The sequence below is a fragment of the Dermacentor albipictus genome, chromosome 2, assembly GCF_038994185.2.
Source record: "Dermacentor albipictus isolate Rhodes 1998 colony chromosome 2, USDA_Dalb.pri_finalv2, whole genome shotgun sequence".
NCBI lineage: Eukaryota > Metazoa > Arthropoda > Arachnida > Ixodida > Ixodidae > Dermacentor > Dermacentor albipictus.
The window spans coordinates 122,918,838-122,940,664 of NC_091822.1; the positions used below are offsets into that span (position 1 = coordinate 122,918,838).

A 21,827-nucleotide genomic window follows, 5' to 3' on the forward strand; every position below is an offset into this window, starting at 1 on the left:
GTTTGCTTCACACAAGGATAACCCTGTATAAACAAGTAGACTGTCCACTAATTGGGTCAAATTCATTGGGTCCCTCCTGAGGCAGACAACTTTAGCCGCACAGTAAGCATGGCCAAGGTAAGCCCAATGAAAGGCCACATTGGTTCCATGTTGCGCAATGTTAGCCAAACATAGGTCTTCTTCCAGAGAGTAGATAGATATGTATGCAAAAGCAAATGGCAAAGCCTTCCTGCTGCGTCGGGCGTTGAGGCACAGAGACTGGTATCTGACATCATCTTTCCGTTTGGTTTGAAAAACACTCCCCCTTCCCTGCCCCCTTCGGTGTTTCAGAAATAGGCACTCACCCCAGAGATCTTGCGCTCCTTTTTGTCCTCCTTGAGACCGGCATTGCTGTTGGTTCGAGACGCCGGCGTCTTCCAGGACCCGCCGCTCAAACTGCTCGTGCTGTTGGCACGGCTGACTGACCCGCGCAGGTCAGCACCATCTTTGGCTGCACACAGGAGGGCAGAGAATGCAAGACTAATGAGCACAGCAACTACAGATTACACCAACACAAAATGTGCCACCGCCATGAAGGCGACATGTCTCAAAGTTGCAAACAGGGCATAAATAACACATTGGCGCACAACTTGCAGAAGCCTTTCGAGAGTTTGAGCGTCCTGGTGCGTTTGTTGCACTCTTTACTGATGGTAGTACAGATGTTGCAGGAAAAAATACAATGCACAGCATGTAAGCTATCACGGGCGTAGCTAACACAACGGATTAACTTACGAAAACATCTCCAACAAAATTTCGGACTTATTACAACTAATGTCATGTGGTCAAGTTGGCTCCTTTGGGGGTTGAACAACGAATGGTGATATAAAATAGACTGATAACATGAGAAAGGTGGGCAACCTAAACGGAACCCTCCTTGCCTCTCCAAAGGTGCACAAGTTTCTATTCAAGTTGCTCAGAAAGGAAGCGAAGCTTGCCTCAAATCAATGGGTGCAATAAATTTCAATGCCTGTTTGGAGATAGTAGATAGTATTAAACTAACCCACCAGATAAATCAATCTGTCAGGAACTCTAGCAGCCAATGTATTAACTTAAAGCAGGCATACATGGAAATGTGATCTGAGCACAAAGCCCACGTCGTCACAAAACCAAAGAGTGGCCTTTCACAATAAACCTCCAAGCGGTTTTGCAATGCCTTTGATGCTGGTATTCAGAATATCTCAAGTGGAGGAGCTTGTCTTACGAATGGCAATATATTGATAAATGTTTACAAATAGTGCACTACTTGTAAACCATTTTAGAAATAGTCCCACAATGGACCAACTGACACAAACAGCTCGATTTTCGTGGATACCAGATGGCCGCATTCAAAAGCATATATAAATAATGTTTGTGTCAACACAGTGCCACAGCTGTGGCATGACATCGAAAATTTATTGGCATTTTCGAATACTTGTATTTAACATGAACACCACGTACGGCGAATGGCTGAATCTACTTAGCTTCTTTAATTACTAGCGTAGTTTATATCCCTCAAGCTGTTCACAATGTTCGCTAAGACTAAACTGCACTGTATATTCCAACTATATTCTACTTGACATGAGTCAGCAACATTTGGGAGGCGGTCTCTCATCGCACTCCATAATCATGCTATGAAGAACAAACAAGGCAAAGCAATAACAATATAAAACAGACGGTTCCTTTTGATCGCCAATAACTACCTATCCTTCAGTACAGTTGTTTGAACTCTGTCCTCGTAAGACACGGTATGTGGGTCATATCAACTAATATAAATAAAGCGTTACATACCCGTTTCCTACCGGCTAACCACGCTGCAGCTGGGAGAAAGGGCGCAGTTTAAACGAGGACGCGCCCGACAACGCCACCCATTCCTTTTTGACAAGTTCTCTTGTGAGGACGACTTCGTAGAACCACTAAACGTGCCACTGAGGCGGGCGTGATGACGAGTTTTTGGTTCATCGCGGCCACTGAACACAAGGTTTTTATTCCACAGTTCTGCGACGAAAAATAAACGCCGCTGTTGAACAAGGGCGCTCTGGCGCGATCATTCCGTGTACACGCATGATTAATTATACCGCCGCCGCGACAAACTATGCTCCGCAGCTGCCGCGGCCCAAAACACCAAACAAGCACGCGGAATCCGCTTAGGCATGTGACCTCTTTGCGGCGGCAGTAACAAAACACGCACCACAATCGTTACATCGACACTCGGGACAATGATGTTGACGATATACGCTTCCGCGGCGCGGCGCAGCGAAGCTAAAAACGCCGGCGCGCTTCGTCAGACATGCACGCGAACGGGAACGAGATAACGGCACCGAAACAGAAATAAACTCGGACGTGAAAGTCAATGTTACGACGACGCGATAACTACACTAGAACCTACGCCACCATTGCGTCTTGCCACACGCACCGCGATACACAAACACACACGCACCGACAAAAAAAAGAGACCAAAAGGAAAAGCAGCAAGAAAGAAAGCAACGCGACCGAGACACGGGTCAACGGTCTTACAGGACAAACCACCGCGGCAGCGAGCAAGCGTTACGCCACACACGCGTGCGCGCTCAGACACACGAGCGCGCTCTCCAAAGCAATGACCCACGAACCTGTTTTCTCGAACGCTACGACGCGCCGACGCCTCGCACAAGGAACTGACTCACAGCCAAGACTGAACGCCGCGCGGGCCGACGCACTCTCTGACCACGCTACGACGACCCACGGACGCGTCCGATCACTCCGGCCGGCGACGCAGGACACAGCACACAGACGGGCAAAGCGGAGGACGACGACAGTTTCCGGTAGCGCGCTCCGCTGAGCAGCCGACGAGTCGCTCGCTAAAACGCCACTGAACGGCTTGCCGTTGGGGCCACGCCGGTCTGCAGTTGTTGCAGGAACCAATCCGTACCCAGCAGATTGCACTAATGGCACCACGTGGCGACGGGGAAAACAATGAACACGCACTCGCTCACACACAAGGGCTGTTTGCCCGCGTCAACAAGAATCACCGGCGAAGATGCTTCTCGCCGTCGTCGCAGGAGATTACTCGCGCGTAAGTGGAGCAAAAACGAGCCGATGCCGACGACCGCTCGGGTCGAGCACGCAGAACAGAGTAAACGCGACACCGGGGCCGGCGGGAGACGATGCAGCGGTGCTCCAAACGGCGCAAAGTCGTTTTCCAATCCAATAAGTGGCTGACGGCGGTCGTTAATCTCCCCACACGCAAAGCACTTCCGACGAAAGCGCGTGGACACCGGCGACGGTCGAGTCAGCGTCGCGGCGCTGCAGCCATATCCCGGTAATCCAGTAGTGACGGCGCCTCGGAACCGCGTTGACAAACAGTAGCAGCGGCGTGGCAACGCATCGGCGCTGGGCCAGGGAACACGGCGGCGGCGGCCCCTCCTGAGAATGGCGGCAGAGTGTTTTAGCGAATGCTCGCCGCTGGTTGGGCCGACGACTCGGAGAGGAAGCGAGAGACAAGGTCGCTCCAGTGAAATGGGGTCGGCCAACCGACATTTGGTGCGGTTGTTGTGGGGGTCTGCTGCTGCCCTGCACCCCCTTCTCTCCCTCTTTTAGCAGGAGGCGCCGAGGGGGGGCCTGCCCTCGCCCTCGACCAGGTGCGCGAACGGAGCATCGACACGGGTGCGAGAGGGCAGGCGGCAGACAAACGGGTGACTTCTTGCAAAACAGAAAGCGCCCTCCTCCTCCGACCCTACACACGGGTTCTTCTCGCGCGCCCCGCGAGCCGCCGAGGGGGCTGGCAGAAAACACGAAAACCCTAAACCAGCAGCAGTCAGGCGTTGGCTGCATGGTTTCTGTTTCTCGATTGGTCCGCCCGGTTTTTCTTGGCAGCGCGTCCGGAACGACGCCGAGCAGCACGGAAGGCCGTAATGGGCCCGCGGCGTATTTTTCCCCCTTGCAGGAAGTCAGCTGATTGACGTAAACGTGCACCTCCAGCACTTCTACTGGTAAGCAACAACAAAGGGTCACGCTATTTTTTCTCACGCTGAGGCCGCTTACGATCGTAAACACTGTTTGTAATAGTAGCTGTGGCCCAGGACAGGCCACGTTGTACGCTCGTGCAGGGTCTTGTGGGGTCCACGTCGACAGGGGAGTGTGGTAGCCATTGCGCCGTTAATCGTGACTGTTAAGGTGTTTTGCTATGGCAGCGGCAGCCTTGTGCCGATGACGTCAAGCGCACACCGAGCACTAGATATAGCACCAAAAGAAGCTCGTCTATCCTCGAGTAGTGTCTAACGAACATCAATGATTATGTCAAGCTACACACGACATGCATCGGCTTATAACGCAAAGCAGCCAAGCTCGATCGAATGGGCAATAAAACTATCGTGCACAGTTCATATGATAGTCCAGTATTGCGGCTACTTTCCCAATACAGAAAGATTACCGACCCGCTGCAAGCTCCCTCTCCACCCCCCCTCCCCCACCCCACCCCAAAAAAAACGTCGAAATTCTTTGAAAGACGGAGCGAGGAGCGCGTCAAAAGTAGCTCGACCCAGTGCAGGAGTCTCGCGTCGCGAAATGACGCGGTCTCGTCCCTAATTGGTCCAGGCAGTGGCGTAGCTAGGTCGTCTGGCACGCGGGGCCCATAGGTCTTCTGTCACCCCCCTCTCCGGGTGTAGCCGGCGGAAAGAGCGGTGTTTTCAGACGTATATGACACCCCACCCCCCCCTCTCTGGCCCCTTGCACCCGGGGCCCACGGCCCCCCGGCCCCCCCTGTTGCTACGCCACTGGGTCCAGGCCTTCAGAACGTTCGTATCTCATCTCGAGATCGGCATGCCTGCTATACGTATACACTCCGCAGTAAGGAAAGTCATAAAAACAGACCGCCTTTTGGGAGACACGGCGGGGGCTGACCCTTAAACTAGACCTAAGGCGGTCTACAAAAGCCACTCCACTAAGTCTCCCCCCATACACACACCACCACCAAAGGGCCCTCGAACGTTTTCTTTCCTCGTCGTCGTCGTCGCGCGGTCTCCCACAGCGCGGTTTTTCCTCACCTTTGCCACGGGCTATCAGGAGATCCGTGATCACGGCCTCGACCATCCGTCAGCCGACCGTGAGCCAAGTGGAGCGAGTGCCCTTCGCGATCCGTTCCGATCGAAACTGAGCTCTCTGGCGGTGGGAGGGTGGTGCGCTCCTCCGGATCTAGCATGTAGGAATGCGTGCGGCCGCCATCACGGCGAGCGCATGTAGGGGTCGTCTCATTTCTACAAAGACCTTCTCTGTTCGCCCGATCGAGACGCGTGCCTTGGGTCTCGTCGCCGCTATTGGGGACCGCGAACCATGCGCGTATCGCCGCCATACGACGCCATATGCGTCGTCGTAAACACCGCGGTTGGCATCAGCAGCGGAGCGACACGAAGGGTGGATGGACAGCATCGTAACGGCGCGCGCGCTCCCCGACGGACCGACGAAGAAGCGCGTATATACCCGTACTGACACATCGGGAACGTTAGACCTCAGCCGTCCGACCCGACATTCCTGGGCAGACCAGAGCCGCCGACTTCCGCCTTTCACGAGCGCGCCGGGTATGCACTGTTTGCGACATTCGGCGCACGGATTCCCGCGATTGGGGCGGAAAGCCCCTTTGTTGCCTCTGAGCAGCGGCGCCGAAAAGTGGCGACAGACGGCGACCATATATGCTGATGGACTCGGTGCATAATCAGTTCACGTCCGCGTCAGTTGGAGATAACTCGGGTCGTTCTCCCTCCTTTGGCCTTGCGGATGTTTTTCTTCTGCGTCGACCACTGCTGTGTCTGGATGCCGTGCCAGCATGCGTTCTGGTTCTCTCATCATTGTCATCCTCAATTTTTTTATATGTTATTTAAGGGCCATTCCTATGTTATTACATAAGACGGGAGGGGGGCGGTGTACAAAGAAAGTATACATTACTGTCTCTCCTTTACACCCCCTCCCTCTCTCACTTCTCCAGTTTGAATTTGCGTCTTGTCCACCTAATCAAGATCGGCCTTAATTGGTAGCCTATCTACATTTGCTGCCCTTACAAGCCTAACTGACCTGAACTAGCCGAGCTGAAATGCGCGTCTCCTTGGGCATCGGAATTGCATGCCGCGGCAGCTCTTCTTGCAGGTTTTACTGCTTGTATACTTCGTTGTACACGTATAATATCTATGTACTTCAGGCACTATGAGATACCCGGAGGCATTTCACGGTTAGGAAAACGGCATGTCGTCTGTGCCGGCTTCCGTTGTATGTATGCCAAGACATATGCGAGAAAATAAGCTTGCATGGCCGAGTTTTGGCGACGGCGGCTAATTTCCGGCATTTCATTTCTACAACAAGCTTTCGCAAACATGTGTCACAGTTGCGTTCCGGGCAAGTATTAGGCGCAAAATCCCAAACCGACCGCATTGTCGCACTTGGTCGGCATCAATGCGCATGCTCCAGTGTGCGTGCGTCCGCTATACCGGGCATGGGGACGGCAAGCAGTGCCACATCGGCGGACAGCGCGCCGCTTAATTCACCTTTCAACACTGCCCTAGGTACAAACGTCGTTGTCGCTATCATTATCCTTCGACAACATAGAGACTCGTTGATAAGTCAGTGTTGAGCGAACACTCCAGCCCTAATCTTGCGAAAGCTTCGGCATTCGCCCGTCAACTGTGATAACGAGGTATGTGTGAACACCCGCCAAACATTGGCCTGGCACGCGACGGTTTTCCCGCCCGCGTGGACGCATGCCTGGGATCGGCCATATATATACTTGGGACAGCAGCAAAAGCGCCTTCACTCCTGAATTGTTACACGATGATGCGGACCCGTTCACACAGCAGACCTCATGGAAAGCTGTTTGAATAAAGAAAACAGTTTTGGGACTATCTGATTTCTAAACGAAAGTAGGTTACTGAGCAGAAGCTGCGACCGCTGACTGGCCATAGAGACAGTGAAGGCAGTCACAACCATATGTTTGCAAGTATATCGCATTGAAATGTGTGCGCGCGTGGCTTCCGAGCAGCATGGTTTGGCCCAGAAGCACCGTCGATGCGTTCCTCGCTCGCTTGGAAGGTCCTGCGGGGTTTTCAGCCACACGCTCTTTCTGGCAGTGCAACACAGAGAGCTCCGTCGAATTTTTTGCTGTCGATGCAGTTATCGCTCTTGACGTCGGTTTGTCACACATGCTAATGAAGCATAACTCATACATATTGGATGTGTTAAGGATTCGTGAGATAACAATAAAATCGATTCACCGCGCCCGAGCGTCGATCGGGCGCGGTAAAAGAGAGCGCATGTGTTCGCGTACGATGCCTGAAGCAACGCTCATCTAAGGCGATTACAAGTGCGCGTCGGCTCAAAAGATAACGATTTCTCTGCTACGGAACGGTAGCACCACCTGTCACAGCGCAATGTGTCTCGCCGTTTATTTTTATTTTTTTCGTGGTGGCGAAAGATGGCGCCATTGTTACGCTGCAGTTTAATGGAATGTGTTTATTAGTATGTTTTATTAGAATGTGAAGACATCTGCCCAGCGGTCGATTTAGGCATCATTGGCCTCCTTGAAACCCTTGGGTTCGGCGAGAGCAGGGGCAAAGTAAACATGTCCGCAATAAAGATTTGTAAGAGGCGATTGAGGGATTGGTGGAAGAAAAGTAGGGAAACGACAAAAAAACGGAGACGTACAAAAGCAAAGTTCGCAATAGGGGATCGGAAAATTTGGTTGAGGGATAGTTCATAGTGTTTTTCTTTTTTTTTCTTTTTTACCCTAGGTAGGACATTAGGCAGTATAATAGCAAGAGCTTGGTGGCGCAGCCCACCGCCCCGTTCCAAAGGGGACGCTCATAACATCGATCCATCCAGCCACGTTGCGAGCTGCCCGCTTGTGACCAGAGGTAATGCCACCCTACCTGAGGCTAAGCTAAGCTTTCATCTTTCGAGATCGAGAACGAATATCGAGAAGACCGCCGAGACAACGTTTGAACATTGCTACCGATGTGAGATAAGCCGTTGCGAAAGTCTGCGCCACCATTCACTTCCCGCGAAGGAAACAAACGGGTCAGAAACGGCTACCCGTTCGGCCTGAAGCGGGCCAAATGCCGTTATGTCAGGCGATGACGTAATTTGCGTTGCATCCGGATGTGTCCGGCAGACCTCGAGAAAGACGGCTTCTGCGGTAAATGAGAGAAAAAACAAAGACAGCGTTCCTATGACCCTCAAATGCTATCTCGATCAGACGAAAGATCAGCGCGAAAGAAAGATTGCATGACGTTGATCGCCTATACCGACTTTGACAGTCATGCGCTCCGAGTCGTAACATCCAGTGCTGCGTAAAGACCTCCCACCAATAGCTCGCCGATTGTGCTTCAACCCGCTGACTGATTTGTTAGATTTGATTTTAAGCTGCAATCAATCAAGCTATTATTTTCCTTCTTCTGTGTGTCTTGTCATATGATGTAATTAAAAAAAACAAGATCTATATTTTCTCTCTCTCTAAATTTTGCGCTGGCACTGCAATACCGCAGCGCCAGATCCAAAAAGTTCATTTCGCAGCTTCCTGTCCCGACATTTTTTTTCGTAAGACACAAACATTTCTTACGAACGCCTTAGGAAAGAAATGGCCACATTTGTCGCTACACTCAGCGAAAAACAAGTTCACTGACCTTATAGCCAAGTGATCGTCTCTCGGGACAATTCGATTTTCCTTTGACTTTCGTTCGCGCAGTGAGCGGTATCGCTTTCGAACTTGCCGTGTTACCACGGTGAATGTTCGTAACCGCACGATAAGGTCGGTCGTACAAGCTATGGCCCCCAAACGCTGCTTCGTCCAACCGTATACCTGCACCGTATAATAGCGGCAGACGTGTCGCACAGCCGGCCGACTTCGTCGCGTTAGTAGAGAGCTTTAGATTAGGGGACACAAGCGACTTACGTATACGCAAGAACTAGGGGCCACGGTTCTGTGGTGCGCGGCGCACCACAGAATGTGGTGCGCCGCCGCGCCACCCGGGACGGCGCACAGTTCTACGAGGCCCTCGGTCGACGACACCGCGGGCTATGCTGTACCGAGAGTTCTACAAGGCCCTCTGACGTCGACTCCGGAGCCTTTGTGTGTGGGCCAAACGGCGGGGCGCTGGCAAGTTTACAATGATTGGACGAACATCCCGACCACTCGTGCTCCGTCCACGCCGAACGATGACGTCAAGCGGAGGCTTATAAGCAGCGTTTGCCGGCTGCTAGAGCGTGCTCGTGTCGTGCTCGTCGTTGGGAGCTGAGTGCTCGTTGTTATGCTCAAAATGTAGTAGTGAGCTGTGTGCTCGAATGCTGTTTGCTGAATGTTAATCTTGCGGGCTCCATGTGGGAGTCGCGCTTGACTGCCGATGTATGTCTTGTCTTAAAATATGTTAATCTGTAAATAAATCCTGTTCACCGAATTCATCTCTACGACCTTCGACTCCTTCAAATGGTGGCAGCGGCGAGGTAGTCCGACGAGTCCTACATCTACTTGACTGCCGTAGGATCGACCGCCAAATCTAATAGCATGCGCAGTACCATGGCCCCTAGTTCTTGCGTATACGCAAGCCGCTTGCGTCCCCTAAGCCAAAGCTCTCCAATTGGATCTGTACAGCAGAAACGCTTCTGGCCACGGATGCTTAATTCGCGCTCCTTATGCACCGCCCGCGATGCGCTCCCGAATCGAGAGCGGCGGGAAGCTAACGACCCCTGCGGCCGGATGCAGGCGGTTCAGCGCGTCGAGCACCAGGTCTTCCGTGTCAAGGGCAGCCAACCCGAGAAAGAAACGACGCGACGGCTGCAACGGAACGTACCCAACCGCACGAGCTGCCGTGGCGCGTCGAGCCGGTCTCGAATCGTGCTTTCCAGCGACGCTCCCCGAAACCTATAGAGCTACCGCGCGTGCGGCTGGCTGCACACCGTAATGTTGCACGCGTTGGTGCGGAAAACGAGTAGGAAGAAATGAACGACCATTAATCGGATGCATGAGGTTGCGGCGATCGCTTCTTTTTTCTGCTCTCCCTCAAGTCACATTACCGGATTCATTCGCGGCGCCATATTGCTGCGTTGTATATATATATATATATATATATATATATATATATATATATATATATATATATATATATATATATATATATATATGCTTCCACAGTTGTCTTTTGGTACTCTCGCCTTCTGTGCTCGCCCAGTTTAAGGTATGTCATATTACTGCATTAGCCGGCTCATCTATGGATGGCCCCGAAAGAAAGCACACACAACGTTATACAGGAGGAATTAAGCTACCCATGCGCTATTAGTGCGTGTTTGTTCTTCACTCAGGCATTCGCAGGTCAACGTAAGTCGAGTATAGAGAGAAACATGCACTAAATTAGTTTAATCTGATGAAGTATCCTTTGAAAACTGTGTTTGTTAATTTCGCGGTAAGAAGTTGGTTAGAAGGGAAAATGAAGACAAAAATCTCAGTTTCTTAACGTCGCGCCGAAGCGCCAGCGGCGCGATACGTCTGTGCGACGTCGTGGATTTCGAAGTATTTGCTCGTATCTGGGTCGTTGTGGCGCCAGTAAATGTTTTCGAAACTTCCGAAGTTCAGTTATTGGCTTCTTTAGAACAGAACGTAGCCGATCTTTACCGATAAAGAAAAAAAAAAGTGATCTAGCCGTGTAATGCCTATAATATATCATATATGCTGCAGGCTGACTTTGATGCCTGAATATGCTGATTGAAGCGCGGGAAGTTTAATACAAGGCCCATAATTGCGCTATTGATATGCTGCAGTAAAGCTTTAGCGATGACAAACCATTAATTATTCGTATTCATTTCTTTTGTTTTCTTCCACAAATCTACACTCCATGGCCAGAAATAAATGTCATCAATTTGTTTCGTTGACGTGGAACTGCGTTTGGGTTCATGACAGGGCTAACCTAATTTATAGCAGACGCGACGAGCTTTTACGTACGAGAAGGTTGCATTGCATTGTTGCGTCTTTTTTTTGACCGCTTTTAGGCTTGCCGCTTTGCTCATGAGATTCTTTTCCCTCGAGGCGATAGTGTAACAGGCACGCTGCAATGTACAGTGCGTACATACTCCTCGATTTTCATAAAGCGGAGCGCGGGCGTCTCGGCATGCTGATTTGCTGAGACTGTTATCACGTGACTGTGCCAGGCTACAGTGCTTGATTCGTTCTTTTTCGCTCCCTGTTTCTCTCTCATTATTATATTTTTTTCGAAGGTGCGCTAATGCTATTCATTTGCTAGTAAGCTAACAGCCCCGCGTTCTTTTTGTAACGAATAAACCTTCCAACTTCTGCCTTATCAAGCCTCCTATACTCTCGGTAAGGGCGACATGTTTAAAGCTAAGCATTTAGTTGTATATAACTTAATAACGGCTTCACTAAAAGCTTCGATTCACGTAGATTCAAACACGCGTGTTGGATCTACATAACTTTTCTTTTTGTATCACAGAGGCATAGTTTACCAATACAATTGAATTTGCACGTTTCTCTCATTAGCATGCAAAGAACGCATTTCTCTCATTAGCGTGCATCAGCAAAGAACGCGCGTTGTCTGGAAAGTGACGACTGAGGATGCGGAGTTTATGCAGATGCGAGATGCGGCAAAACATGGCGCGTAATTACGAGCTTGTCGAGATCGAGCGATGTATTTATTCGGCCGCCCACAGACCGGAACTACGCCAGACGAAAGCAAGCGCGGCGCACGCTCTTCCAGGCTGTTTCGTCGAGCGCCGATTGTTTAAGAAAGGGCTTTGATTGTTTGCGCACAGCTGTGCCTGCCTTTTCCTGTTTACCGGACCGAAGTAAGGAAAATGAGGGGGCCCGCGGCTAAGGTTCATCTATCTATCTATCTATCTATCTATCTATCTATCTATCTATCTATCTATCTATCTATCTATCTATCTATCTATCTATCTATCTATCTATCTATCTATCTATCTATCTATCTATCTATCTATCTATCTATCTATCTATCTATCTATCTATCTATCTATCTATCTATCTATCTATCTATCTATCTATCTATCTATCTATCTATCTATCTATCTATCTATCTATCTATCTATCTATCTATCTATCTATCTATCTATCTATCTATCTATCTATCTATCTATCTATCTATCTATCTATCTATCTATCTACTCTTATACTCCAGTGCTCGCGCGCACGTACAGATTCTAATCCAAAGAGAGCTTCAGGGGATCTTATATGCAATCAACCTGTGTCCCTTAATTTAAAGCACTATAATTAGAACATGCAGAATCAAACATTTTCCCTTTTAAAGGGACATCTAAAGAGAAACACCTAATCAGTCTATATAGACACCCAAAAGTATTCTTTCGAAACACTATTTGCGATAATTTCGCGGTAGTAGGTCGGTTATTAAATGAGCTGATGGAGGTCAAACCTTCCTATTTTCTAACGCGCAAGCACATCTATGCTTACCCAACGAGGAAAACCGTCCGTCCGTCCCGTAAGACGATCGCTTTCAAGGTAGGGCCCGCAGCAGCGAGCGAATTCACCTTCGTGCTGCCTCTCGCTTAAGCGGCGAGAACAACACGGCGCTCACGAAGCCATCAGCACTCGTTGCACTCTGCCCAAATCGCAGGTCGCCGCGCCGGCTTTTCCGCACGAACTAAGCGGGGAGAACACAGCGCGCGAAGCTAGCAGTCAGCAACTATAGTTGCTGACTGCTAGCTTCGCGCGCTGTGTTGTGTATACTGTCCCCATCGCAGCTCGCTTTCAAGATAAGGACCGCGCGACCGTGCCAATTACGCAGCCGTCCGCCAGAGTACGGTTGATCACGGTTCACAATGCTTCGACGCGAACGGATAAGGCAATAAGGGGCAATAACGGCTTATAATGATCGGAACGTCTTCAGCGCACCTGGCGCCGCCAGCTTCAGTAGTTTGCTTGCGTCATCAATTCACCTGGCGCAGCCGTTCGCAGCAGTTCGTGTCGCCGCTACGCTGTTGTTTGTACACTGGCGGGATCAAGTTTCATAGCACTGATAATGGCACCGGGCTGCTTGGAAATTAGCAAGTTACACAATGCTTGCGCCTACTTAATAGACAACTCCCGAAGAAGTTTCTGCTGACTTTTAAAAAAAAAAATTTGCACCGATACATCCCAACGCCGGTATGTCAGTGTGACGTCACGGATTCTAAAGTATATTCTCGTATTTGGGCTGCGGTGAGTCAGTAAACATAACTGAAAGTTGCTATATTTAATCTGGTTCTTTCAGGACACGATATGGTCCCATCGATAACAAATTAATTACGCCCGAGCAGGCGTTGTCAGAATTAGTGACGCCATGGAGAGCTGGTGCGGGAACTTCACTGCGGCGTCGCCACTTGTCATTCGTTTCTGCATCTTTTCGAGCTTGCCAAGCCTCTTCTCCGCGATAAATGTGTTTCATTGCTTTTTTCTTTTGTATTTCCGGAAGGGCAATTTTCTAGTGTACAATCTATCTTAAATTATTTTTCTTTTTGGTGTCTCTCTAAAATCGTCCGTCCGTGCTCTCCCGAGGTATACGGTCCCGAGCGGCGTCTCCCTTAGCAACCGAACTTCATCGCGCTGCCCGTTTGAATGCGCCAGCTTTGCGGTGTTCGCGCGAGCGGCGAAAAAACGCAATTAGCCCTTTTAAAAACTCGACCTGACAGATTGAGGTACATCGCATCGGGAAGGCACTGCAATAATTTTTTTTTCTTATTTTTGCTGGACAATCGGGCAGTCATGCGATTTCTGCCGTCTGGTGCGCCTTCGGAGAAGACGAAACTCGCGGTATTTTAACGGTGAGCCCAATTTTCGAGCATTCCGGCCGCCATGCAGCTATTCGCATAACCCGCAGGGAACACCGGCCGCGCGAGCAGTGACACATATTAGCTCTTCGAAGGCCGGCCGCGCACCGCCAGGTTGAATGAGCCACGGCCACAGACCCGCACCGCGCTTGTCGAGTTGGCGAAACTTTTCGTGGCCGTGCCGAGCCCGCAACGGCACACGCTTCCTGTGGCTCGCGGGCACCGCTGTGTGCAGTATATAACCGAACGGATGACTCGGGCGCGATCGAAGTCATCCATCGGAGCCGACGCAAGAGCGAGGATCGACGATGGGCGGCGGCGGCGGGTTGGGCTTTTCGCGTAACGGTCGAGCGATTTAACGAGATTCCCACATTCCGCTCGGAAAGTGCGCCGCTATTTCAGGCAAGACGTGGGGGGCGGGGGGGGGGATGAAGAAGAAAACTTTGGCGAGTGTGGGTGAGGTGGCAGAAGAGCCGTGTCTAGTGAAGGGTGGCGAACAGCTTTGAGAGGTGCGCGCGTGCCCCGGCTTTTTCCCGAGCCCATTCATTTTAGTTACTTTTCTTTCTCTTGCAACCGCTTTCTTTCTTTCTTTCTTTCTTTCTTTCTTTCTTTCTTTCTTTCTTTCTTTCTTTCTTTCTTTCTTTCTTTCTTTCTTTCAGTTCCCGTATAACCAGCAAACGCGCGTTCTCGCACGCACGCGCTTTGGAGAACAGTCTTTTTGCGAGCGTCCTCACTCCAGCAGCGCTTTTCTTTCTTTCTTTCTTTTTTATTTATACACATCTTTTTTTTTTTTTCGTTGCTGGGTGCTTCTTCACTCTTTGGGGCAGTAAAGTGCGTTTCTGACCTTGGCCAACCAACGACGGCGGGCCTTCCTCGGAGAGCGGTTTATTTTTGAAACGCGCAGCGGAATGCGGACGCGGCCGAACGAAGGCGGCAGCGCGAGCCGAAAAACGTGTGTCATTTCGCGCCGCTCTTCTTTTCATCTTCGGCGCGGTGGTGGCACGGCGCCTCTCGCAACGCTCCCACTCCCCTCCTCATCTTCCCCCCTCCTCCTCTGGTGGCAAGAGCGTTCGTGAAGTAGTGTGTGTGAGGGGGTGGCGGCTGGAAGGCGCGAAAGAGAAAAACGGCGCTAAAATACCACGCAACAGGCGCGTGCCCAACGTGCGTACGTGACCGACGAATAGCGAGCCGCCGCAGCGGCAGAAAAGCACGCTGCGCCAACAACCACGCGTGCGGTCTCTGGTCGTCTCTCTGATACGCCGTACGATCTTCACGAACGCTTCTCGTCTCGAAGCGCTTTCCTTGCACCCCTTGTTCGGTTACCGGCGGAAGCACGCGTCGCCATACCGCGTCGACCTACGTCGACCACGTCTCTCTCTCTCTCCGTGTAACGAGTACCAAGACACCCAGAGCTTGCGATATTGTCAAATTCAACCCTATTGTCGAATCCGCCATCTCGTCAGCTCTGTGTGGCTCGCAGGGATTGCTGCGGCGCCTCGCCGATTGGATCGAAAATAGCGGCAAAATGCGGAGTTCGGCAGTGTCTATATAATGTCTATAGTTTTAAGTCGATTTGCGACACTTGTTCGCTAACCTTATTTTTGTCTGTTTTATTCCATTTTCTTCATATACACAGTGTCGATAACTAATCCTAACTTTCCCTAATTGTTTACCCCAGTACATAACACTTCAAACACCAACACGAGGCGTCACTTAAGCTTAGGCTACTTGTCGTCACGTATAAGGGTACTGACTCTAATACAGGAAGGGCTTCGGCCCTACCCAAATACGGACGTCAAGACCCGAAAAACAGGGGGGGCTTTTGGGGACATTTTCTTAACTCTGTGGAAACAGGGAAAGTTTTGTAACTAGCCACTGCTGGGAGACGGGTACTCTGTAAGAGTACACCTATAGCGGACTGTCCATTTCGGCCGCTGCTGATTGGGTGCCGCTGTACGAGCGAGGAAGGGACGAGCGGCCCTATATAGCCAATCAGCAGTGGCCGAAATAGACATTCCACCAAGTGGACTCTTACAGAATAGCACGCCCCATGGTGTCCCTCTAATCGACATTTCGGGGCAAAGCAAATAATTTTCCAGGCACGTAATCTGGCCGAAACTAGGCCGTTAAATATCTCTCTTTTTTTTTCAGATATCACGATGTCTGGACGTTGCGTACCTACGACCCCGTCGCGTCTTATCAAAGGCTTTTCATCCTGCGATAACCAATCGCCACGACATGGCGGAAGGATGCCAATATCCTGAAGACGGAGGCGCGGTCAGCGCCCTGAGTATACCGCCGAGTGCAGGACGGAAACAGTGACGCTCCTGACGGAGCTAGCCGCTATATTCTTGAATAACGCTTATCGGCAAGTCCCGAGCTCGGCATAGCGTCGCCCTTTAGCGTCCACTCGACAGCACGGGAGCTGAAGCTGCGTTTAGAGCAAACCTTTATCGCAGGAGCCGCCAAGGAGTGCTGTCGAAATTTTAAGGCGCTCTGTAGAGCTGTCCTTATTAACACTATAGGGAATAGAGAGTTATACTCACACCCGTCATATTCCGCCTCCATTTTTGCTAAACCAAAACGCCATAATGCCCTCTATGTTTCTCACGAGGAGATACGTGAAGTATGCAGTGGTGCTTTCGCAACGAGCAACACATATAGCACTTGAGCCACACCGGCGGCATCACCGGCGCGCCGTATCGCAGGGTGTGGGCAGGACTAATATACATGGCCACGGTCGGCCGCGCGCGCGCGGGGAGCTTTCCATCGAAAACAATGAACGCTATTCGGTGACGTGGAGGTGCGCCTTCCGTTGTGAGCAGCGATTGCATCGGCGCCGCAGCGACTCCCGCGAATACACGCTACACGCAAACAAATCGAGCGGCTACGTTTGGAGCGTGCCGGTCATGCCGGTCAAGAGAAAGATGAATTATGGGGGAAATTCCACTATGGGTTGTTACTACTGTTGTTGTTGTTGCTGTTGTGGTTGATAAAGGTATGGTTCATACCCACTAAGGGGGTTTAGCCCAAAAATGAATGTATTATTTCGACCTATAAGTCGAAATAAATTTTGAGCTCTCTAGTAATCGGAAATTTAATAATCGCAGATGTTTGCTTTTAAATAAATTTTTGAGTATTCGACTGCTGACATAGCTTCAATAGATTTCCCGCTGCCAACAAGCCCATGACTTTGTCTTAGTTATCATCCTCAACCCGTAATTAACTTTACGGTAGGGAAGATGCGTTTCCAGAGACGCCAGGCGATATTTTTTTCCCCACCTAACGCGCAACGCGATAGGAGAAACATAATTACGGGGTTTCCCGAGCTCTTGCAGGTCCCTTCAGAAGGTTCAATAGAAATCGCGCAAGAGGCGTATCCACGGGAAGCGATATACATATACTTGATTAGGCGTATACATATACTTTAGAACCTTATAACATCAATACCCAGAGATATTGGGCAAAACGGAGGGGGGGGGGGACGCGTGCGTTCGAGGCTATACAAAAACTTAGGCGTTTATATCTTCTCTTTGGTTTGGGCCACCCGTAATAGTTAAAAAAATATGCCTCGCGCGCGCCCTTGAGGTTTCACGAAAAATTAGGGGACCGCGAAGAAGAGCTTTACAGTAATTTAATCCGAAGTTAGAGGCGACCATGCTCGACACATGTCACCTCAACTATTATAGTCTCGTTCTGTCAGAAGCCGTGACGAAGCAAACGGTTCACTTTGCATTCTGGTCCCACGCGAACATTTATTTACAACAGTTGGGCATGACTGGAGAGCCGCGTGTATACATATAAGTATATATACGGGGTACTGCAGATACCGCTGGGGACCCAGATCTGAAGTCGAGGATCTCCCAATGGTTTTCGCACTTTTTCTTTTTTCCTCCGCGACAGACCGCTTTATTCTATGTCCCGCTGCGCTATAGGGTGTAAGCGGGCAACGAGTGTGTGTGTATATATATATAAACGCCGCGCCCAGTGGTATATGGGTTGCGTATTCGGAACACGACCAAGCCGGACGTGGTCGTCAATAAATAATAGCCCCCGATTTTCGCTTCCTGTTGTTTCTTTTTCGCTCGCCCGTGACGTGATCGCTTCGTTTTCTTTCTGGGCCACGCGCCTGAAGTGCCCAGAGCACGTGCTGTACATGCAGCTGCCCCGAGCAGAGACGTTTTCCCGATCTTGTGTCGCGTATCGCATCGCAGATCGCGGTTACGCGCTGGGACAGCCATATTGCGTGATCTCTCTCTCTCTCTCTGCTCTCCTCCTCTCTATCTCACCCCCCCCCCCCCCCCTCCCACACACCCACACACATCTCCTTTGCTAACGTAGCGCCGGAGAATCGCGCGTAGAAGCGAAACGAAGGAGATGCAGTATTGGCCTCGAGCTCCACCACTGGAAAAGCTGGCGCCACCGTCGGCGTGACGTGCTAGGAGGGATCACGTGGACATAGCGGCCGCGTCGGCTGCTTCGGGCGCGCCGAAGCGAGCTGAAAACGAGTTTAAATTCCCTCGTACGCTGCGGTTTTCATTTAGTGGCGAAATTTTCCCGCTTCGAGTGTCTCCTTTACAACGCTTGAAAGCACTACAATAGGTAGTGGCTGCCTTTGAAGGCGCGCAACATGGTAGGCTACTGCTCGGTGCTGCAGGGCCGGACGCACATAACGGAGGCCGGTGTCGGCCTTATTCACACGTAGCCGCAGGACAAGAAGCTGTGTGAAGCTTGGCTCGCGAAACATAAAACCGGCAGTCATCGGCTACAACTCGGGTATGCAGCAAGCACAGACGCGAGGAAGATTTCTGCTACGGCGCCCGGTCTGCGATGTTCTGAAAATGCGCACTGAGACGCTCGCCTGAGTCCGCTGCCCGACTAATGTCATGACGGTATGGTCTATAAACTTGTCGATACTATAGATACTGCCAAGTTCAGTGGAGTGGAAAGGCAGCGGTAAGAAGCACATTTAAAGAAAGCATGGCATATGGTCATGTTTGTGTTATGAATTATTGCACTGAATTACAAAAAAGGAACAGCGGGAAATTGCACGCTGAGAACGCCGATAAACATACAGTGCGACGCAACTCGAAGGTCAAAGGTAAAAGAATTTAGATGAAAAAAAAGATTGCATCGTCGCGACGGCACATCACAGTCCCCGTAGGCGTCGAAGTCTCTACAATGAAATTATTTTTGAACAGCTCTAATAGCGCCCACGCAACAATGGTTGCCTGTATACTGTCAAATGCTCATATTCTGCGGCCTAAAGCTCATGGCACGGTGCGAAAACGCGCGCGCGGAGAAAGCGAAACAGTGCGCGGACAACCATGCAGACGCGCAGTCGGTCGCTGCGAATCTGCGCGATCGCTGCATTGAGGCTTCATTCTATTACGCTCCATTTAGTTATACAAACACTATAAGAACATATTTCACATAGTTTGCTCTCAGCGTTTACCTACCTTTCACGCAAGAAGCCGGTTCGGGAGACTCCATCGCGGCGACCGCGCGCAGTGGCGTTCACTGTACGTATTCGGTAAAGAGATAGCGGCTGTAAACGATTGTGTGCTTTCAGCTTGCCCAAGATTATTATTTAGACAGTAAGAAACTTCTATCGTTTCGAAAGTACTTACAGAAATGTCCGGGAGAGCTCGCGCGCGGTGTTTTTAGTGAGCGCTGACAGCAAAACCTATGAGGAGCGCGCCACGTGATCCCTCATACTACGGCAGCGAGGCGCTTCCGATAGAGGGCGACTCCGTAACTCCTCGCCGCCAATACAGAGGAGGTGTGTGTCGGCGACAAAGAGCGCCCCAGATGCCCTCCGTAAGGTCGATCGCCGATATCTCGGTTTCAGCGGGACGTTTCACGAACATGCCTACGTGCGCGCGTCTCCCCTTTCTGCTTTTGGGACGGTTGCGCGCGCGAGGACAATTTGTATCGCGTAAGGCGGCCACAGATGGGCCCTTGCCACCGGCAGTGTGCCGAGAGTTCACGGTCGCTCGCTCCGTCCGAAATATTGCGAAAGAAAACATCCGATGATGGGGAAAACCTCGAGCGCCGACAGATTTACGGCGCTATAGAAAACGGACACACGAAATTACTAAAAATAAATTCCGGGGTGTTAGGTGCCAAGGCGACGATATCATTATGAGGTGCGCCGTGGTAGTTGTGGTGGAGGGGGGGGGGGGGGGGGCTCCTCACTTTGAGCACCTATCGGGTTCGTTGGCGTGCATCCAATGCACGGTACACGGGCGTTTTTCTTCTTTTTTTTGCATTTCGTCCCCATCGAAATACGACCACCGCAGCCGAGATTCGATCCCGCGCCCCTCGGGCTCAGCATCATAGAATTCCATGCAATGATTAATAGAGGGAACTGTGGCACTATATACTGTATATCTACGGAAGCTGCGAGCAGGGCAATTCAGATAGCGTGGGAATGATGGGTATAGTGCGTGGATTTGCCTAAACTTCGTTCTTCTGGCTTCAGATGGCTTCGGGACCGCGCAATGCTGCGTTATAAATAATCAAATACGCGTTATTAAAATTGCCCAACGGCAGGATTCGAACACAGGGCCTCTAGAACAGAAGCCCTATACTGAAACCATTATGCGCCACGGACGCATGGGCAAGCGGAACCGGTGCAATGAGCAGCGATTATGCGTGCTTGCAGAGTCTTACCACCCTCTGCATTAAAATCGAGCCCAGGACGTTGGTCCCGGGCTCGATTCTCAGACCGGGCAATTATTCTTTTCCTTCAACCGTGATGCCTTCTGTCGAACACCTCATACGGGTTTTCCTTCCTGTATCTTTGTGCTTCTCACAGGTACAGTTGTAACACTCTTTGCCTTTCCCTCGTTCCCCGAACAACTGCAGCGCGCACATATCGCCAGGAGACATTCGTTGCGGTATGTTACAAGCGCACGGGCGTGGCTGGCGCGCCGACGCATTCGCGCGGCCACCTCGTGCATGTACGCGCGCGGTCACACCGGACGTCGCCGCCGTCGCGCGCCCTTGGGCCGAGCTCGGCAAACGCGGTCGCGACACGCGCGCCGCACGAGATCGTGCACGGCCAGCCGGGCCCCGCGACAAGTGGCACTGCCGTCGACGGGCGCGTGCCGCTCCAGGGATCTGGGTCAAGACCGAACGCCCAGCGCGAGGCGACGGCCACTGCGCGCCCACTGCGTGCGCCGCGCTCTCACGCGCCAGTCAAGCGGTCCGCGTCGTCGTGTTTCTCTCAATGCGCGTCTCACGCTGAGCGCGGTTCGACCCGGCCTGGCCCGGGTCGGCCGCCGAGTTCCTTACCGAAATTACTATACAGGGGGAACTCTGGCGCGGATATCACTTAGTTGCCATCGAAATGATGGTTAGCACATAGATTTGACTATCCATTGTGCATGCTTGTGGCTTCGGATCGCTCTTTAGGCTTTGTTTACTATGCGCCTTAGCTGCGTGCATTGACCTACATTTCGAAGTGCAGAAGATCCGACAGTCGTAGGAATCCGGGCACGTGAATAATAACTGCGAGCTGTTGCACCTTATAACGCCTTACAAACATTTTTTGCTGGAAATGGCCGATTCGCGAAGTCAGAGCGCCGTTTGAAGCCATTAGATTGAAGTTTACGCAATTACATGTACTAAAATAAACATCGGTCCCACTCGCTGAACTACACGATGCTCGCAAGCTCTTCTAGACAATATAGCGCTAGAGCTCGCTCTATTAGCGATTCTTGTAGGAAACTTGTTGCGGCCGGCCGCTCGCCGGTTGATGCGAGAGACCTCGAGAGAAGAGACCTCGTGCCTTCGCGGTACGGCGCTGCGTCCTCTCCTGTGTCCCCGTCCGCATCGCCACTGAGGCGACTCGCGGAGGAGAGCACTTTGCTCGCCGCATTCCGCGCTTTGGACTAATGTGCTTAAGGGGGTAACCTCGAAAATGGAATGGCTTTCTAAGAGCGGGAAAGACAAGCGTACTTTCCTGCTCACAACCATTCCTCCAAGCCAACCAACTGCAC

At 51.2% G+C, this 21,827-nt stretch overlaps 1 protein-coding gene across 7 annotated transcripts in view; it reads right to left on the reverse strand.

Annotated features, from left to right (window-relative positions):
• LOC135910746 (pleckstrin homology domain-containing family G member 5-like) overlaps positions 1-21,827 on the reverse strand; it is a 747,540-nt gene that overhangs the window by 30,863 nt on the left and 694,850 nt on the right. For all 7 annotated transcript variants that reach the window (XM_065442817.2, XM_065442821.1, XM_065442818.2 and 4 more), the window contains one exon: positions 345-490. In XM_065442817.2, the coding sequence (XP_065298889.1) occupies positions 345-490 (146 nt within the window). The remainder of the gene's footprint in view (positions 1-344; positions 491-21,827) is intronic.